The 14,634-nt window shown below is 41.4% G+C and overlaps 2 protein-coding genes across 2 annotated transcripts in view; one reads left to right on the top strand and one right to left on the bottom strand.

The window, feature by feature from the left end:
• MAP2K1 (mitogen-activated protein kinase kinase 1) overlaps positions 1–10,350 on the top strand; it is a 41,823-nt gene extending 31,473 nt beyond the window's left edge. The window contains exons 6-11 of the mRNA XM_032994247.2: positions 1,916–2,040; positions 4,945–5,152; positions 5,634–5,698; positions 7,352–7,413; positions 8,422–8,467; positions 9,429–10,350. Of these exons, the coding sequence (XP_032850138.2) occupies positions 1,916–2,040; positions 4,945–5,152; positions 5,634–5,698; positions 7,352–7,413; positions 8,422–8,467; positions 9,429–9,542 (620 nt within the window). The 3' untranslated portion in view covers positions 9,543–10,350. The remainder of the gene's footprint in view (positions 1–1,915; positions 2,041–4,944; positions 5,153–5,633; positions 5,699–7,351; positions 7,414–8,421; positions 8,468–9,428) is intronic.
• Positions 10,351–12,076: 1,726 nt separating this feature from the next.
• Positions 12,077–14,492, bottom strand: SNAPC5 (small nuclear RNA activating complex polypeptide 5). Its single transcript, XM_032994250.2, has 3 exons — positions 14,365–14,492; positions 13,851–13,937; positions 12,077–13,294 (listed from the first exon to the last, which is right to left on the bottom strand). The coding sequence occupies exons 1-3, from the start codon at positions 14,452–14,454 to the stop codon at positions 13,184–13,186; spliced, it is 288 nt and encodes a 95-aa protein (XP_032850141.2). The 5' UTR covers positions 14,455–14,492; the 3' UTR covers positions 12,077–13,183.
• Positions 14,493–14,634: the final 142 nt, after the last annotated feature.

The raw sequence follows: 14,634 nt of genomic DNA, 5'->3' as shown, positions 1-14,634 counted from the left end.
TTGCACAAAGGAGTTAGAACTTGCAGAAGGTTCAGCTGTCTGCCCAGAAGGCCTCTAAAATCTCTTGTTACTGAAACCCTGCGTGGAGTTAACCAGTATGTAACGTTCTGTTTCCTCCTTGGTAAACAGCTCCATAAACTGCCTAGTACCTCTGCTGCTCTTACAGGAAGAAAATATATCGAGATCAGTGTTTATAAGCCAGTTACTTTCCAAGGAGTGGGAAATTAAAATAGTACACATAAAGTATGTGTCCATATTATCCTTTCTCCATAAGGAGGAAGACTGTACCTGGCAAAAGCAGCTGGGCTTTTCTTTGCAGTAGGAGGAAGATGTACACAGGCACAACTTCCTCAGGGTTAAGACCACGACGTAGATTGTAGTTTGTATTAGATCACAGTGTGGAGTTTCTATGGGCTGATGCTTGCTCCAAGCAAAGTGGACAAGCTGTAGGCTCGCTGTCCTGTAGCTGAGCGTAGAAGAATTTGTATATACACAAATCATCACAAAACACTGTTTCCAGTGTGCCTGGACAGCTTCAGTTACCTAGGAAGGTGATGTCAGGAACCAGAGGAGGTAACCACAATTTCCAAAAGTAGATAACTTTACTCAGTCTTTATTTTGTTCTTTAAAAGGGGGCTGAGGGGAAAACCAGCTAAAATCCAGTTTTGTCTTCATTTCCAATCTCCATGGCTCTTGTTCAGTAAGGCAGAACCTTCTGCATGGAGATCTTTTTTCAGTGATGGGGAGTCACGTAGTACCATCTTTCTGGTGACATCCTGTTGACATCACAACCTAAGGTCAGCTCCTGAGTCACTGAAATGAGAGCTACCTGAAATATATTTATGTTTAAAAGTGAAAAGCAGATAAAAATATGCTACAGACCGTAGAGTTCTGGATCTGCTCTTGAATAGCAGGGTTTAAAGTGAAATTTTGATAGGCTGAGCTGACCTCTTTCTTCAAAACCAATTTATAGTATCTGTTCTTCTGTAGCATTACTATACAAATGTGAGCTGTTGATTACTTCTCTCGATAAGGCATTGGTAATGACAAGGTAAGCTGTAAGACCTAATAAACTTCTTATAGTTGTAAAAGAAATACTAAACAATTGTTCTCTGTACCTTTGCATTCACAAATAGCTGTTATTAGTTGCTTAGCTACCAGTGACCCTTATTAAATTTCCGTTTAGAAAAGGTGAGGAATTCAAAATCATGAGGGGATTCTATCACAGGTAAACAATCTCAAAGTATTTTAAACGCAGAGTTTCAATTATGGGATAGGCTTTAGAAAAAACCCCAACAATAAACAAAATCAAGACCACTGTACCCCCATTCCCCATCCCCAACAAAGCAAAACCAAAAAAAACCCAGAACAGCAAGAATATGCTCCAAGAACTGTTTTACTATAGCATGATTTATGCTTATGTATATATGAAGGCTAAGTTAGGGATGATGGTGTGGCTGCTGTTGTTCATTGACCTTTGTAAAATAAATATGTAGGGCCTCTATTGATTATTTCTAGGCTAAAGAACATCATTAAAGAGGAGTTATGCTGACATACAGTTTCAGATTTATCTCAAATGTTAGTCATTGCAAGGAGGCTGTAGATGCCCAGAATGAATATTTGAAAGCCAAGAAACAGGGTGAAATCAACACTTAAGACTAACAGCCTTTTTGCACTTGTAATTAATAAAAAAAAAAAAAAAAAAGTTTTCATTTATCTGTATTTAAATAGCCTGTGAAATGGGCCTGGGTAAGGAACCAAATCTCTTCTCTGAGTATTCCCAGAGAAGGGGTGGAATTGTGTCACTTAGAAGGGAAACGAAGAGACACAAATGGTAATTCTCACCTTTCATGTTACTTTCACTGTCAGATTTCCCTCTTTATCTATTATAAATCATCCATTCGTTTTTTTCCAGATGTTAAACCATCTAACATTTTGGTAAACTCTAGAGGTGAAATCAAGCTTTGTGATTTTGGTGTCAGTGGACAACTGATAGATTCTATGGCAAACTCGTTTGTTGGCACACGCTCCTACATGTCTGTAAGTACAGATTTTATAGCTTCGAGTTTACTATACATTATGGTAGAGTTATCAGAATTCCAGTAATCTAAACAAGAAACCAACTATTGCCGTTACTACTGCTGTTCATAGTTCAGTGCTTCCTGCATTCCAGGAATATTCCAGTATCATACCAGATTGTGGTGGGGGGTAAAGAACTGTCACAACAAAAGCCAAACAACTTGGAATATTTTATAAACGCTACAAGAGAGATGCAATTGTGTCGGAGTTGCAGAATCTAGTCGGTTAATGCACTTGGGTGTTGTGTACATATGTCTCCAAAAAAGCCTAGTATTTATAGTTTGCTTTCCTTATTAAGTGTGGTTCTCTTTCCGCTCCAGCATTTTGCTGCGGTCACTCATGTAGGCAAGCTGCTGCCTCACTAGTGATCCTGTTGTGACTGCTCCCAGGAACCCAGCAAGGCTGCAGCAGCAGGAGAGAGCACGGGGGTGGCTAGTGTGGACAAGGCCACAGCAGCCCATCTGAGACGATTTACAGGCTGTTCTTTATTTCTGTAGATGAGCAATACCTTGAAACTTGCTTTTCAGGTGAACTCTTGGCATGATGTGAAAGTCATAGTTAATGGAAATAACAGTTCACTTATTCTAATGTACGCACCTTGTTCAGCACACAACCAATTAACTCATTCAATCAGAGTGTTCAGAGATTCTGCTGTAGGATTGAAACTGTGTGGGCTTAAAATTAAAGGGAAAGGGCATAATAATGCTGCTTCTGCTCAGCATGGGACCTGCATTTCAACATCAAAGACAGTATTGTCTTTTTTGTCATTTAATATTGGTAACATACTTGAAATAAAACTGTGGCTTATGTTCCCACATACATCTAGGGGCTGTTGCTAATGAGCAAAATAATTTCACAGCTCCATCTCTTTTGGGCTCTTGACATACTACTGGCTTTCCCTCCTTCTTCTAGTAGAAGGAATGCAAGCAAAGTGCCGTCTACCTTCATCTTTCTTCAGTTTATTATTTTTATAGACTGGGATTTAGCTTTGCTCTCTGTCTTCATATGTCACAGACCAAGCCATGACGGTGACTTTATTCTTTTTGATAGTGCCTGAAATACCTTTTCTTGCACTATCTCCCTTAGCGTACCTTTTCAGGTAACCACTATGGAATTGTTACGTGCCAAACAACATCCTGTTGTACTATATGAAGGTGTGTACAATCAACCATGCTTAACATGAACGTATTTTCTGGATTTTAGTTATTTTTGTAAAGCTGGTACTGTGTGTGTATCCTGCTTTTTCTCATCCACTCACTTCTTCCTTTACACTTACATTTTATGAAAATGTTTTGCATATCTTTATCCATTCTCCAGCAATTGTGTAGTTTATCCAGATGGCTTTGGAACTGGCTGAGGTGGGACACTGAAAAAAGCTCAAATATAATCTCGGTGAATGTTACAAAACTAATTTAACAAAACCATCACCCATTATGGCAGAGGGAGGAGACTTTACAGTAACACTGCATTCTTACATTCTGTGAGACTTAAGTTTCAGTTTGCATATATATGTTTCCAAAATATGCATGTAGTCAGGCAAAAATTTTACCATTTTGGTAAAATATGAGCTTGATTTTAAGAGGAGAACAGAAAAGCAGAGTGAATGTTTTCTTTGAGAAGTGTTAGTAAATATGGATCCAAGGATGATGTAGATCAATGTATTAAAAATGGCAGAAACCATATTCAGCACTCAACATAGTATTGATAATGCAAGTGCAAAAACTAAGCAAAAGGAGTTAGTTAAGGACTGATACTATGTTTTAGTTCTTTAGGTGGAAACAGAAGATAGGTACACTGATCAAAACTGAGGATCTTTGGAGCAAAGTGACTGAAATATCCAGATAGAGTTTTAATCATGATTCAACTGACCAGAAAATTCCGTATCTAAATATCTTTCCAGTGTTCAAGTCTCCTAAAGACAATACAAAATCATTTTTTAGCTGTCTTACTTGCATACATTTTTGTAATACTTTTACTAGCAAGTGCATGTATATATAAAACATATCCAGAATTTGTGTTTGTTCCTTTTTAGTTTGTTTTCTCCTGAGAAAAATTCGAGCCTATTGCATTTTTGTTTGTCAGGCCATAACGTGCGAGTGGTTAAGCTGGCAGAACACATGTCTATCTTACTACATTGTCTATTTTTTTCATTCATTATACCTCCAGGAAAGGTCTGTGCCCTGCATAACACTTTATCATTCAATTTGTGTTATGTTTTACTATCATTTCCATGAATTAGAGCTCAATGGCTAGTTTAGAAATTATTTTAATAGGGATCTAAAACTGCAGTACGCATGTATATAGTAGTCCTTGCATAAATGCATTTCTCCTGTAGGGACCTATCAGAATGGTATCAGCTGAGAAGTGTCACAAACCACAGGTTTATTGCAAGAGCACCAGGTCACTTTTGGACCCATATAGAATCAATAAAGTTACCTTCCCTCTCCTTCCCAAAGCAGAAAACCAGAAACAGCTTCTCAGGGAAACCAGGTGAATCTTTAGTTGCCCATACTAGTTTTGCTCTCTTGCTCTTTAATTATTCTATCATCATTAATAGTTGCAACGTTTAGGTATTATGCTAAAGAAATAAACAGCAACATGATAGCGTCATTTTTAAAAAGTCTCAAAGTTATTTTTAGTGGTGGTATGCAATGTTTGTGGAACTTCTGGACCTCCAGATGAGATATTTAAAGAAAAAGATCAGTAAGTCACTCATTGGAACATGTCATATTAATAAATTGGGGTTTCATCCTTCATGTTATCCAGGCTATTGCAGAATGCAATTTTTTTTTTGATTTCTTGTTACACCACCATCTCTCCTCCCTTTTGTGTGTTTTTTATTTTGTTTTGGTTTGGTTTTTGTAGCCGGAAAGACTACAGGGAACTCATTACTCAGTCCAGTCGGACATCTGGAGTATGGGGCTGTCCCTGGTAGAAATGGCTATTGGCAGATACCCGATTCCTCCTCCTGACTCGAAGGAACTTGAATTAATGTTTGGCTGCCCAGTAGAGGGAGATTCTCCAGTCACAGAGACCTCGCCCAGGCAAAGAGCACCTGGTCGGCCAGTGAGCTGTAAGTTACAACAATCTCTTCAATTCTTTTCTAGTACCTTTCTTTATCAGCTTAAAGCTCTTCCTTACCTGCTACTGGTCTGCATAGTGTGGCTTGAAAAAAAATCAGGATTGTACTGGGCCACCCGGCCTAGTCTCGCTGTGAGGAGGTATCTGAGAATCAAGGACCAGAGGCCCTTTTGTTTCTGACTGAGCTGTTCACGAGCACCATTAAGATCCCAGTTTGTTGTTACAGTTCATCTCTCTGAGATGCAGTGCTGACCAAGGTACAGTAGGATGATTCTTAGTGAAGTTAATGGTTTGGATCAGAACTGAAAACAATAACTTCTTGCATGAAAGTATTAGCCTGTTGCTGTTCCACTTTTCCCCTGTAAATCTACTGGATGCCATGTAAGAATAGAGCGTACAGCTTAGCTTCTTAAAACACCGCTACCACGGAAGGAGAGTAACACTATTTTTCTACTTCTACAATTTGTCCTTAGCCTATGGACCAGACAGCAGACCCCCGATGGCAATCTTTGAACTTCTTGATTACATCGTCAATGAGGTAATCAAGTATTTGCACTTGTACTAATACAATTGTAAATTTTTAAAGCATTTCAGTATTTCAAGGGGTGTGGGGTTAGTGTTAGGATAAGCTAGATCTCCTGATCTTTCATTGTTGCAGTATGAGACACATATCCTTGTTATGTATGTTGGCTTGCTTTTAAATTATTCCCAGGAAAATTCTAGTTCATTTCTCTGCATCATTTAAGTAGGTTTATGTGTTTTCCAGCCTAGATCATGCAACCTCTTAGGACAGTTAATAACAAACAGTACAAGCATATACAAAACTGTTTTTTTTATTTAATTTGGTTTAGTCTTATGAACAGCCTAATTTATAATACTGTATCTTTCAAATAGCTAAGCTACAAGACTAGTTAATAGGAATTGGTATTTTAGACTTGATTGTCTGTTTCCAGTATTGTCACAAGTGATACTGAAACTCATGTGACTCCACTGCTTCTGCCCTTCCAAAAAAAAAAAAAAAAAAAAAAAACCTCAAACCAAAAACCAAACATGCTCATGTTAGCTATCAAGCTATCATTTGTAACAGCTGGATAACATAATTGTTCCAGGTGAATGAATTCTAAAAAAAGTATCTGACACACCCGTTTAATAAAGCACAGTTAGTGTCTAGGTCCCTGCAAAGGCTAGCATTGCTTGTGCTACCGTACAACTACTGATAAATTGTTTCTGTTCCTCATCTGTATGCACAATTCTCCTCTTGGATTACAAACCTATTTTGCATATTATATAACACTTTAATATGACAGCACTAACTCTGGGAATAGAGTTAGCATTGGATTACTTAAGATGCTATGGTCCTGCTCTTGCAGCGTCCCTGAGGAGGTCAGTTTAAGCTGAAAAGCTGCAGTAGTTGAGATTTTGGCAAAACTATCTTCTTCTACCACATCTACTGTAGCTCAAGCAATCTTCAGCGTGAGCTGCCGTATCCAGCAAAGTCTGTACACCAGTAACTGCAGGCCATGTCACAGCTCTGTACATCCCCGTAAGCCAAGTGTAAGTGCTTGCAGGCCCCATGGTATAGGAATGAAAACTTAACTCTGATCTTGTAGCATATGTCATGGAGAATGAGACAGTAGTATGGAGGTTTATATAGTACCTCATCTTTCTTTATCAGAATTGTTTTTTGAATTCAGAACCCTGGGACAGAATATTTAGATCAAAAGGATTATGGAACTAATGATGTGCAGGGCATCTTCCCATCCCCAAACTGGAGATTAGTAGTGAGGAGAATAGCACGTGCTAATTCAAAAAACCCAAACAACTAAAACCCAGCAAAAAACATCCTACACCATAGAAACTATCTCTGGTCTGATTTATTACTGAAATACCTAAAATCCAGCAGCTGTGAGAGTAATAACCAAAATTAGTCAGTGACAAACTCAGCATCTTTACTTTTATAAACCATATGACAGCACATCCTTCATTCACATGCGTGGAAGCTGAAGTCTGCCTGGCATTTGCTTCAGAACTCAGCTTTGAAAGAAGGCCTGCGTAGTGCTAGTGATTTACAGCTTTACCCAGAGATAGAACATATAATTGGTAGATCTCTGGGTAGATTGTGCGTTGTCACGTATTAGTTATGCTGAATGACTGCTGATTTTTATTTATTTGTTTGTTTGTTTATTTATAGCCACCTCCAAAACTGCCTAATGGTGTTTTTGGTTCTGAATTTCAAGATTTTGTTAACAAATGGTGAGTATTTTTGCTATGGCTGAGTTGCAAAGTGACATATTTGGGTTCAGCCCTGGTGTCGTACTGTATCAGTAACTTGGCAGAGTCCCTGGTTGTAGACCATGGCAAATGTAAAGTCATTTCAGTTTGCATAATCCTCTTTCTCTGACTGTTAATGTGCCTAAAGCTCGCTTTATAGGCACCAGCTTGACAGCATATGCATCCAAAGAGAACCCCAAAGCTGAGAGATGTATCTTAGAGGGGAACAATTTCTGCTTCTGTGTGCACATAAGATTAGTACTTTCTCAGCACTGAAGACACCACAGTATGTGTGGACTCTGATCATACAGCACACCTCTAAAGAAAGGTCCTTACTTTTAAGGGCAACCTTCACAGCGTTCTGCAGTGACTGTTCCGTATGATACAGAAGTCTTGCAGGCTCCAGATGTTTTTATTCTTTCCCAGTGCTTCACTGAACACCTTTATCGCAGTAGTCATTCTCCCATGTATTTACTTCTCCAATTGCACTTCAGTGATACCAGCACTGAACCAGTATATTCAGTGTTAAGGGAGGCAGTTCCTTACAGTTTGAAAAGTTAGTTTATTTATTAAAAGCTACATATATGTATTTACTGTTTCCAAAGGGAGGAACAGCAGTGCAATAGCTGTACTTTATACTGAGCTTGAGAAGACCTGGGTAAAAGAAACCTGAGGGATAAAGCAGTTCATATTGTTGAGTTTTTGTTCAAATGGGAATTTGATCTCTCCAGCCTGGTTATAGAGACTCCTGCCCCCACCATACAGTATCAGACAACTCGGGATTTCATACCTAAAACTGTACCTGTGAAACCTTCAGAAGAGAATTGCTCACAGAACCTGATCTGTGTTTGAGAGGCACTACATTACCTAATGCTTTTATCTAGAGCGGTGTCTTCTTCAGACCGAAGCAGTACACCAACATGATGTAACTTCATCTTTCTTTTAAAAGATAATAGTGTGTAACTTGTGTAACGCTTTCTGTTTTCCTAGTTTAATTAAGAATCCTGCTGAGAGAGCTGATTTGAAGCAGCTGATGGTAAGTGAGAGTTCTTAACTTGAACTAAGAGCACTCTTCCACGCAGGTTGGATTCCACAGCTGACCTGAGACCAGGATCAGAGCACATGGCCTAGAGCGTAGTCTGTTGCCCTTGACACAAGTGGCTCAGAGTTGGAGGGGGGGGCTGCTTTTCTGATCCAGAGATCAAGGGCTGCAGGCTTCCCACACTCCTAGGGCAGGGACCGTCAAGGAGAGCAAAACTGGTGGGTTTTGGAGTCTGCCATTTGAATTAATTAGCAAAAGAATTCTCTCTTTCTTGGGTTTCTTAGTCAATAATAAAGTATATAGATTATTGCTTTTAGGAGGACGAGAGAACAAAATTCCACATACCTTATGGACTAGTTAAATACATTTTTATCATCTGTTGTGAAACACAACATTTCCCTCTCGTTTCTTCATCATCTTTGTCTTACCAAATCTGTAGAACTAGTAGACATAAACAAATCCTGCATTTTTTCTGCATGAAACGACCTTATCAGTTTCAGTGGATCTTTCCGTGGCCTTAAGTGTAATGCTAGGACTTAAGTTCTACTGCAGAAAATCAAGTTTTCCCTGCCCTGATGCTGCTGTACAATAAGGGTGCAAAATGCAGACTCTTTCTATTACAAAAAAGCCTTTCCGTGCCCAGGCAGACATTTCCCAGAGTATTATCTCAAGTGGCTGAGTCACATCCTTATCGCATACTGTGGTGTAAGTATCCTGCAACAGGCGCTGTGTAGGCAGGATTCCTCTGGAATACTTTGCAGTGTGATGCATTTCACATGCTGGTTATTTCCGTAATCCTGCAGAAAAGCTCTCCTGGTCACTTCCTGGGGTTTGCCAAATTTTATAGCTAGATTGACTAGTGGAAGGCAACTGGATTTTTTCTATTTCATGTTATTAAAAATTATCATTTAACAGATCGAGTGCTTGAATAATAATACTCTTCTCCTCTGCTCAGATTCATGCTTTCATTAAGAGATCTGAAGCGGAGGAGGTGGATTTTGCGGGGTGGCTTTGTTCAACCATAGGCCTTAACCAACCGAGCACACCCACGCATGCTGCTGGAGTCTGAATATGGAAGAGCAAATCCTGTACTGTACATCTGTTAACAACAATGCTATTTTGGTCCTATTTCCTCAGCTTGTACCTGTTCAAACATATATTTCACCTCTTAAGGAAGAATGTCTTTATAGCATGTGCCAAATGGTTTTAAATTTTGTCATAAACTAATTGGTATTGTATTGGATTACATTTGTTCACTGACCAAAATGTAAGATGTTTAAGTTACAGTGCTTGCTGATTTTAAGTGATTATGGATATTCTTTCTTAATGAAAATATCACTGGGGGCATTTACCCCCAGCTTGTTTGAACTTTATCAAGAATCTTCGTAAGTCGTCGGTACTTCAATCATGCTTACCTAATCTCCCATGCAAAAAGGGTTAGGGATGCTCCGAAACTGTATCTGTCGAGCATGCTTTTGCTGCTGCCAAACTGCATCTGAAAGTTAGGCCTAATGGTTCCGATTTTGCTGTTGTTTAGAGATCTCTCTTTCCAGGTAAAGAAGGCAAGAGCTCTGCATTTCTTGGAATGTACAGGGCGATATTCTAATTGTAGACTTGTTCATATTTCTATATTTATTTTTAAAACATATCATCATACTTGGATTTAGTGATGTTATGTCTTTCTAATTGATTTTTAAAAGTTAGTTCTTCGAAGTGTCCTACCAGAATCAAGACAAAGATCCAGGCAGTTTGCTTTCTTTTGACCTAAAGATTCATGACAACTGTGTTTAATGTCTAAAGTGTATGAAGATCCTCTATTGTTTTATTCTCTCAGATGTTTAGCAATGGATTCTCTTAATAAATATATTATCAAGTAACTTCTTGAAGCTTTTTTTAAAGCTCAAAAACTTGAGCAAAGCCTTAATCTGAAGCCACTGCTGCGTTGCACACCCTCTTTCTGTATTTTCTATATTTTTTTCTGTATTTTTCCACAACCATGCAACATCCATAGCTCCAAGAAGAACGGATTGCATCTGTAAAGTTGACAATGTGTGAAACGGATCTCAAGTCAGGTGCCAGTGAGTGTGGCAATACCACTTACTGGGTTTCTGTGGCACGGCAGAGGGAAGCCAAGCTGCAGAGGCTTTGTCAGTGTAGTGCTCACACAACTTGTGCTGCCCTTGAGGCTCAGCTGCCTGCGGTAACCCCCTGCCTGGGGTGTGACAGCTGTTCTGGGGCAAACTCGCAGTGTGGCACAAACCACCGACCAGCCTGACCCACCCTGTTTGCCTGCATCTATCGTTAACCAAGACTGATTGTGCTACTCTCGCTTCTTCAGGTTATTTTTCTTCAGAAGTTCAGCTACTGCGCAAGCTTGGCGCTGCACAGGGTGATGTGGTTACAGCTGCACGTCCTCTTGCTCTCTTAACAGCCTTATAAAAAGTTTAGCTCCTTGAAAGGATGCTTCAGACAAGGAAATGGCTGAAGTTCTTTCCTAAAAGGAATCTAAATCATTCTAGACATGAACTTCCCCTTTGCTGACAGTATCAAGTATCAGAGGGCTGGAATAGCCCTCAGCCCATCAACAGTAGGAAATGACTCAGTGACACGTCCCAGCCTGCCTTCAGCATGTCCTCACTTCAGTGTGACTTGGGAGTAGTGACAAGGCTCTGTACCCTTTAATTTAAAATCTGTCCTAAGCTTTATATGTGAATTATACACACTAAACACACAATAAAACTACAGTAGTGTTTTTTTTACTATCTGGTAAAAGAAATACGCACTGTGTGAACAGCAAGTTTTTAGAGATTTAATTCCCCTTTTCCTTGTTTGCTCCACAGCCAGCAGTAATGTGACCACTGCAAGCACAGTTCTGTGTAGTAGGACACCAGAAAAAGTACCCGATTGCAGCATGTACTAGAACTGGTCTAGTTTAATCCAAAAGCAAGCAAAGGCCTCCTTCACAAAAGGCAGAGGGAAGTATATCCTTCCCTACTACTCTGGACCATGCTAGGGACAAGTAACTTTTTTCAACAGAATTACCCTTTTGAGATGAAATGTGAAGAAAAGAGAGGCTGATTACCACACTGCTTACAGACCAGCTCTTCACACGCGTGCTTTCAAATAATTATTTGACCCTCGAAGCTGTAACTTTTAGCTCAAAATTATTTTATTTTTTTTTATTTTTTTTTTTTTTATCCTGTCAGTCTTGGGAAAGCTTTGCTGAATGTTCTGGACTCATGTTCTCAGTCCCTTCATTAAGACATCCCAGATTCTCAAAAAACAATTAGTCTTTAGTACAGGATTAAGCTAAATTTACATTCCAGCATTCAGTTTCTATGTCTACAAACCAAATTAAGAGCCAAATAAACAATCCATCCTCGAACACTGGCAGGTTGCATCATGTGCTCTGACCACAGCCAGGACATGGGACGCTTTTCCAAGTTCCTTACCTGCTCCTAAAAGCAAACATTCAGAAGAGCATTTGTTCTGTTTTCGGAGTGATATCAGAGCCAGCAAAAGCACCTTTATATACTAGTTGTGCAGTGAAGCACTCTGGATATTACTGACTTATTTTCCTAGTAAGACAGCTGACAAAGTGGCTGAGTTAGAATGTTACTTTTATTGGTCTTAATCAGCTTTAAAACAAGTCTTTAAGAATTGATAAAATAACCAGCTGCACCACATGGTGTCTGTGCTCCACAAGGAGAAAGAGCATATTGCCCATCAGTAAGAGCAGCACCAGCTTGTAACCGTACCATTAAAGAAACTCTGGAGGGGACTTGACTTTGCATCACTTTCCATTTTATAACTAAGTCCTTAAACTCCTCATGCTCCTTGAAGATCACGTGAAAGCAGAAGGTGGACTTGCATTGATTTATAAAGTTACTGTGAGGAAAAAGAAAATTACTGATTTTAAAAATAATAGTTTGTTATTACAAGTAACAGGGGCCAATTCTTATGGTACACTTGGTGGAAAAATAAAAGGCTAAGTGGCTGCTACTCTGAAAGAGCAAGAAGCGGAAGCCCGTTCCCTGTTGCAGACTGACAGTACTTAAGAAGAGCACCAGTAGGTACAAGGAGAGGCCGCCTCATTACCGCGCTCAGAATTGGGTTGTCAGTGCCGTACCTGCTTCTCCCCGTGTATGAACACCTACATCTCCACGGGTCACATTTCCAGGGAGCACAAATCCAGTTTGCCATGTCACTGAGCACGCAGCAGCTGACAGCCTGGAGACAATCCTGGACACATCTTTTCTCACTGCGTATCGTGAATTCCCAGTTTAAGCAAATGAGGTTCTAATATAATCATTGGTTCAGCAACCGGCCTCCACGGCCTGGTTTTATTTTTCAGCATCAGGAAATAAGAACAGACGACTTATTGCTTTTAGTGTACATGTTAAATTAGTCTGACTTGAAAAATGACTTCTCCTGTCTACATAAAAAGATGTAGTAAGCTACACTGGGTCGTAAACGTGGAACGGATTATGCTACATAGTTGTGCAGCAAATTTTCATTTTTTTTAACATCTTAAGTCAAGATGTGCCAAGCTTGTGACATTCATGTGTTCAAGAGTAACCTCCCTAGACTCCAAAAGTCTTGCATGTCATATAGTTCCTATCCAGGACAAAATGAAAATCAGTTGGTGAATTTTATATGAATGAAGAAATTCCTGAGTCTGTATTAAAAACCATCTCTGATTTTTTTCTCTCAAGAATCGGATTCCTCCTCCTCTTCCTCCTCCTCCTCATGATGACCTTGAAGACTTAGGTGTAATTCAGTTTGATTGATAGCAGCCTCGTTGTCCATCTGCCCGAGAGTCTGTCACAATAAGAGAGTTTACCATGCTAATTATCAAAACCGGCAGCAACACTGAATGCTTCTCAAATCACTCCTTAAACTGTGCAGTCACGGCCTCTTTCAGACATCTCAGCACTAGCAAGAGCCCATCGCAGTGCTGAGCACCAGCTCTCGACAGAAGAGTTACAACTAGCTCAGGCTGACCGCGTATTTAGTAAGAAGTTCGGATGGTCTCTGTGCCTCCAGCCCCAACCATCAGTTGGCTAAACCTGCTTGGCGTAGTTAAGAGCATGAGACACAATGTTTAATAAATGGCAAACTGAAGCCACACCAATACAAAGCAGGTATGTTATTTCCCAGCCTCCCTGGAAACAATATACTGCTTTCAGGGATGGGGAAAAGGCGAGACCCTTGAAACAAAAACGAGCAACAAACCGGATTTTACAGCAGAGCTTTTCGCTTTGCAAACAATATCGACGTTAAGAACTCTAAATGAAAACCGCCCACAGGAACACCCACAGACACCCAGGTCTCTCTCGTCTCCCCGTCACGCAGGGCGAGGCCAGCCGGCCCTTACCCCCTGAGTCTCCGCGATGGCAGACGACGAGGCTGGGACATTCTCCTCTCTGGACCTGATCATGGACTGCAGGGCCAGCTCCTCCACCTGCAAGCGAGGGAACACAGGGGCCTCTGCAGTCATTATTTCTTAAACCCTATTTAAAGTGTTAAATTTTTTTGAGTAATCAACGGCAATCACGGCAATGCTCTTTAAAACCCGTTTCACCCCTCTTCAGCGCAGAGCAGGACGCGGCGGAGCCCGCCGCGCACACCGCTGCGTTACCTCAGGGGTTATTTTTCGCGGCGGTGGGGGGGGGGCTACGGGCGCTGCGAACGCGCCCAAACCCCTCAGAGCCGCGGCCAGGCGGCCGCTCCTCCGCGACCCCTCTAGTAAAAGCAATAGGGAAAAAAAAAGAAAGGCGAAGCAAACCCGGCCCTGCCGCTGCCGGCCGCGTCGGGCCCGGGCCGGCCGCGCCCGCTCCCCGCCCAGGGCCCCGCTGCCCGCCGCCCTCCTCAGCCCGCTCCCCGCTGACCCTGAGGCGGGTGAGCTGGTCGTTGAGCGCCGCCTTCACCCGCAGCAGCGTCTCCTCCTCCTTGCGCAGCTCCTGCAGCCGGCTCAGCATCCTGCGCCACCGCCCCGCCTGGCGCCGCGGGGCGGGAAAGCGGCGGGGCCGCAGCGCCCCCTGGAGGGCGGGAGGAGGCGGCGCGGCTCGGCGGCGGGGTGACGTCACGCCGCCGCCATTTGCGCGTTTCCGGGCGGCGGCTGCCACCGCGTGGCCGCTTGACGTCACGGCCGGTGAACA

Source organism: Tyto alba, unplaced genomic scaffold (genome assembly GCF_018691265.1).
Source record: "Tyto alba isolate M040663 unplaced genomic scaffold, T.alba_DEE_v4.0 Super-Scaffold_41, whole genome shotgun sequence".
Taxonomy (NCBI): Eukaryota; Metazoa; Chordata; class Aves; order Strigiformes; family Tytonidae; genus Tyto; species Tyto alba.
This window is presented reverse-complemented; position numbering and strand designations above follow the sequence as displayed.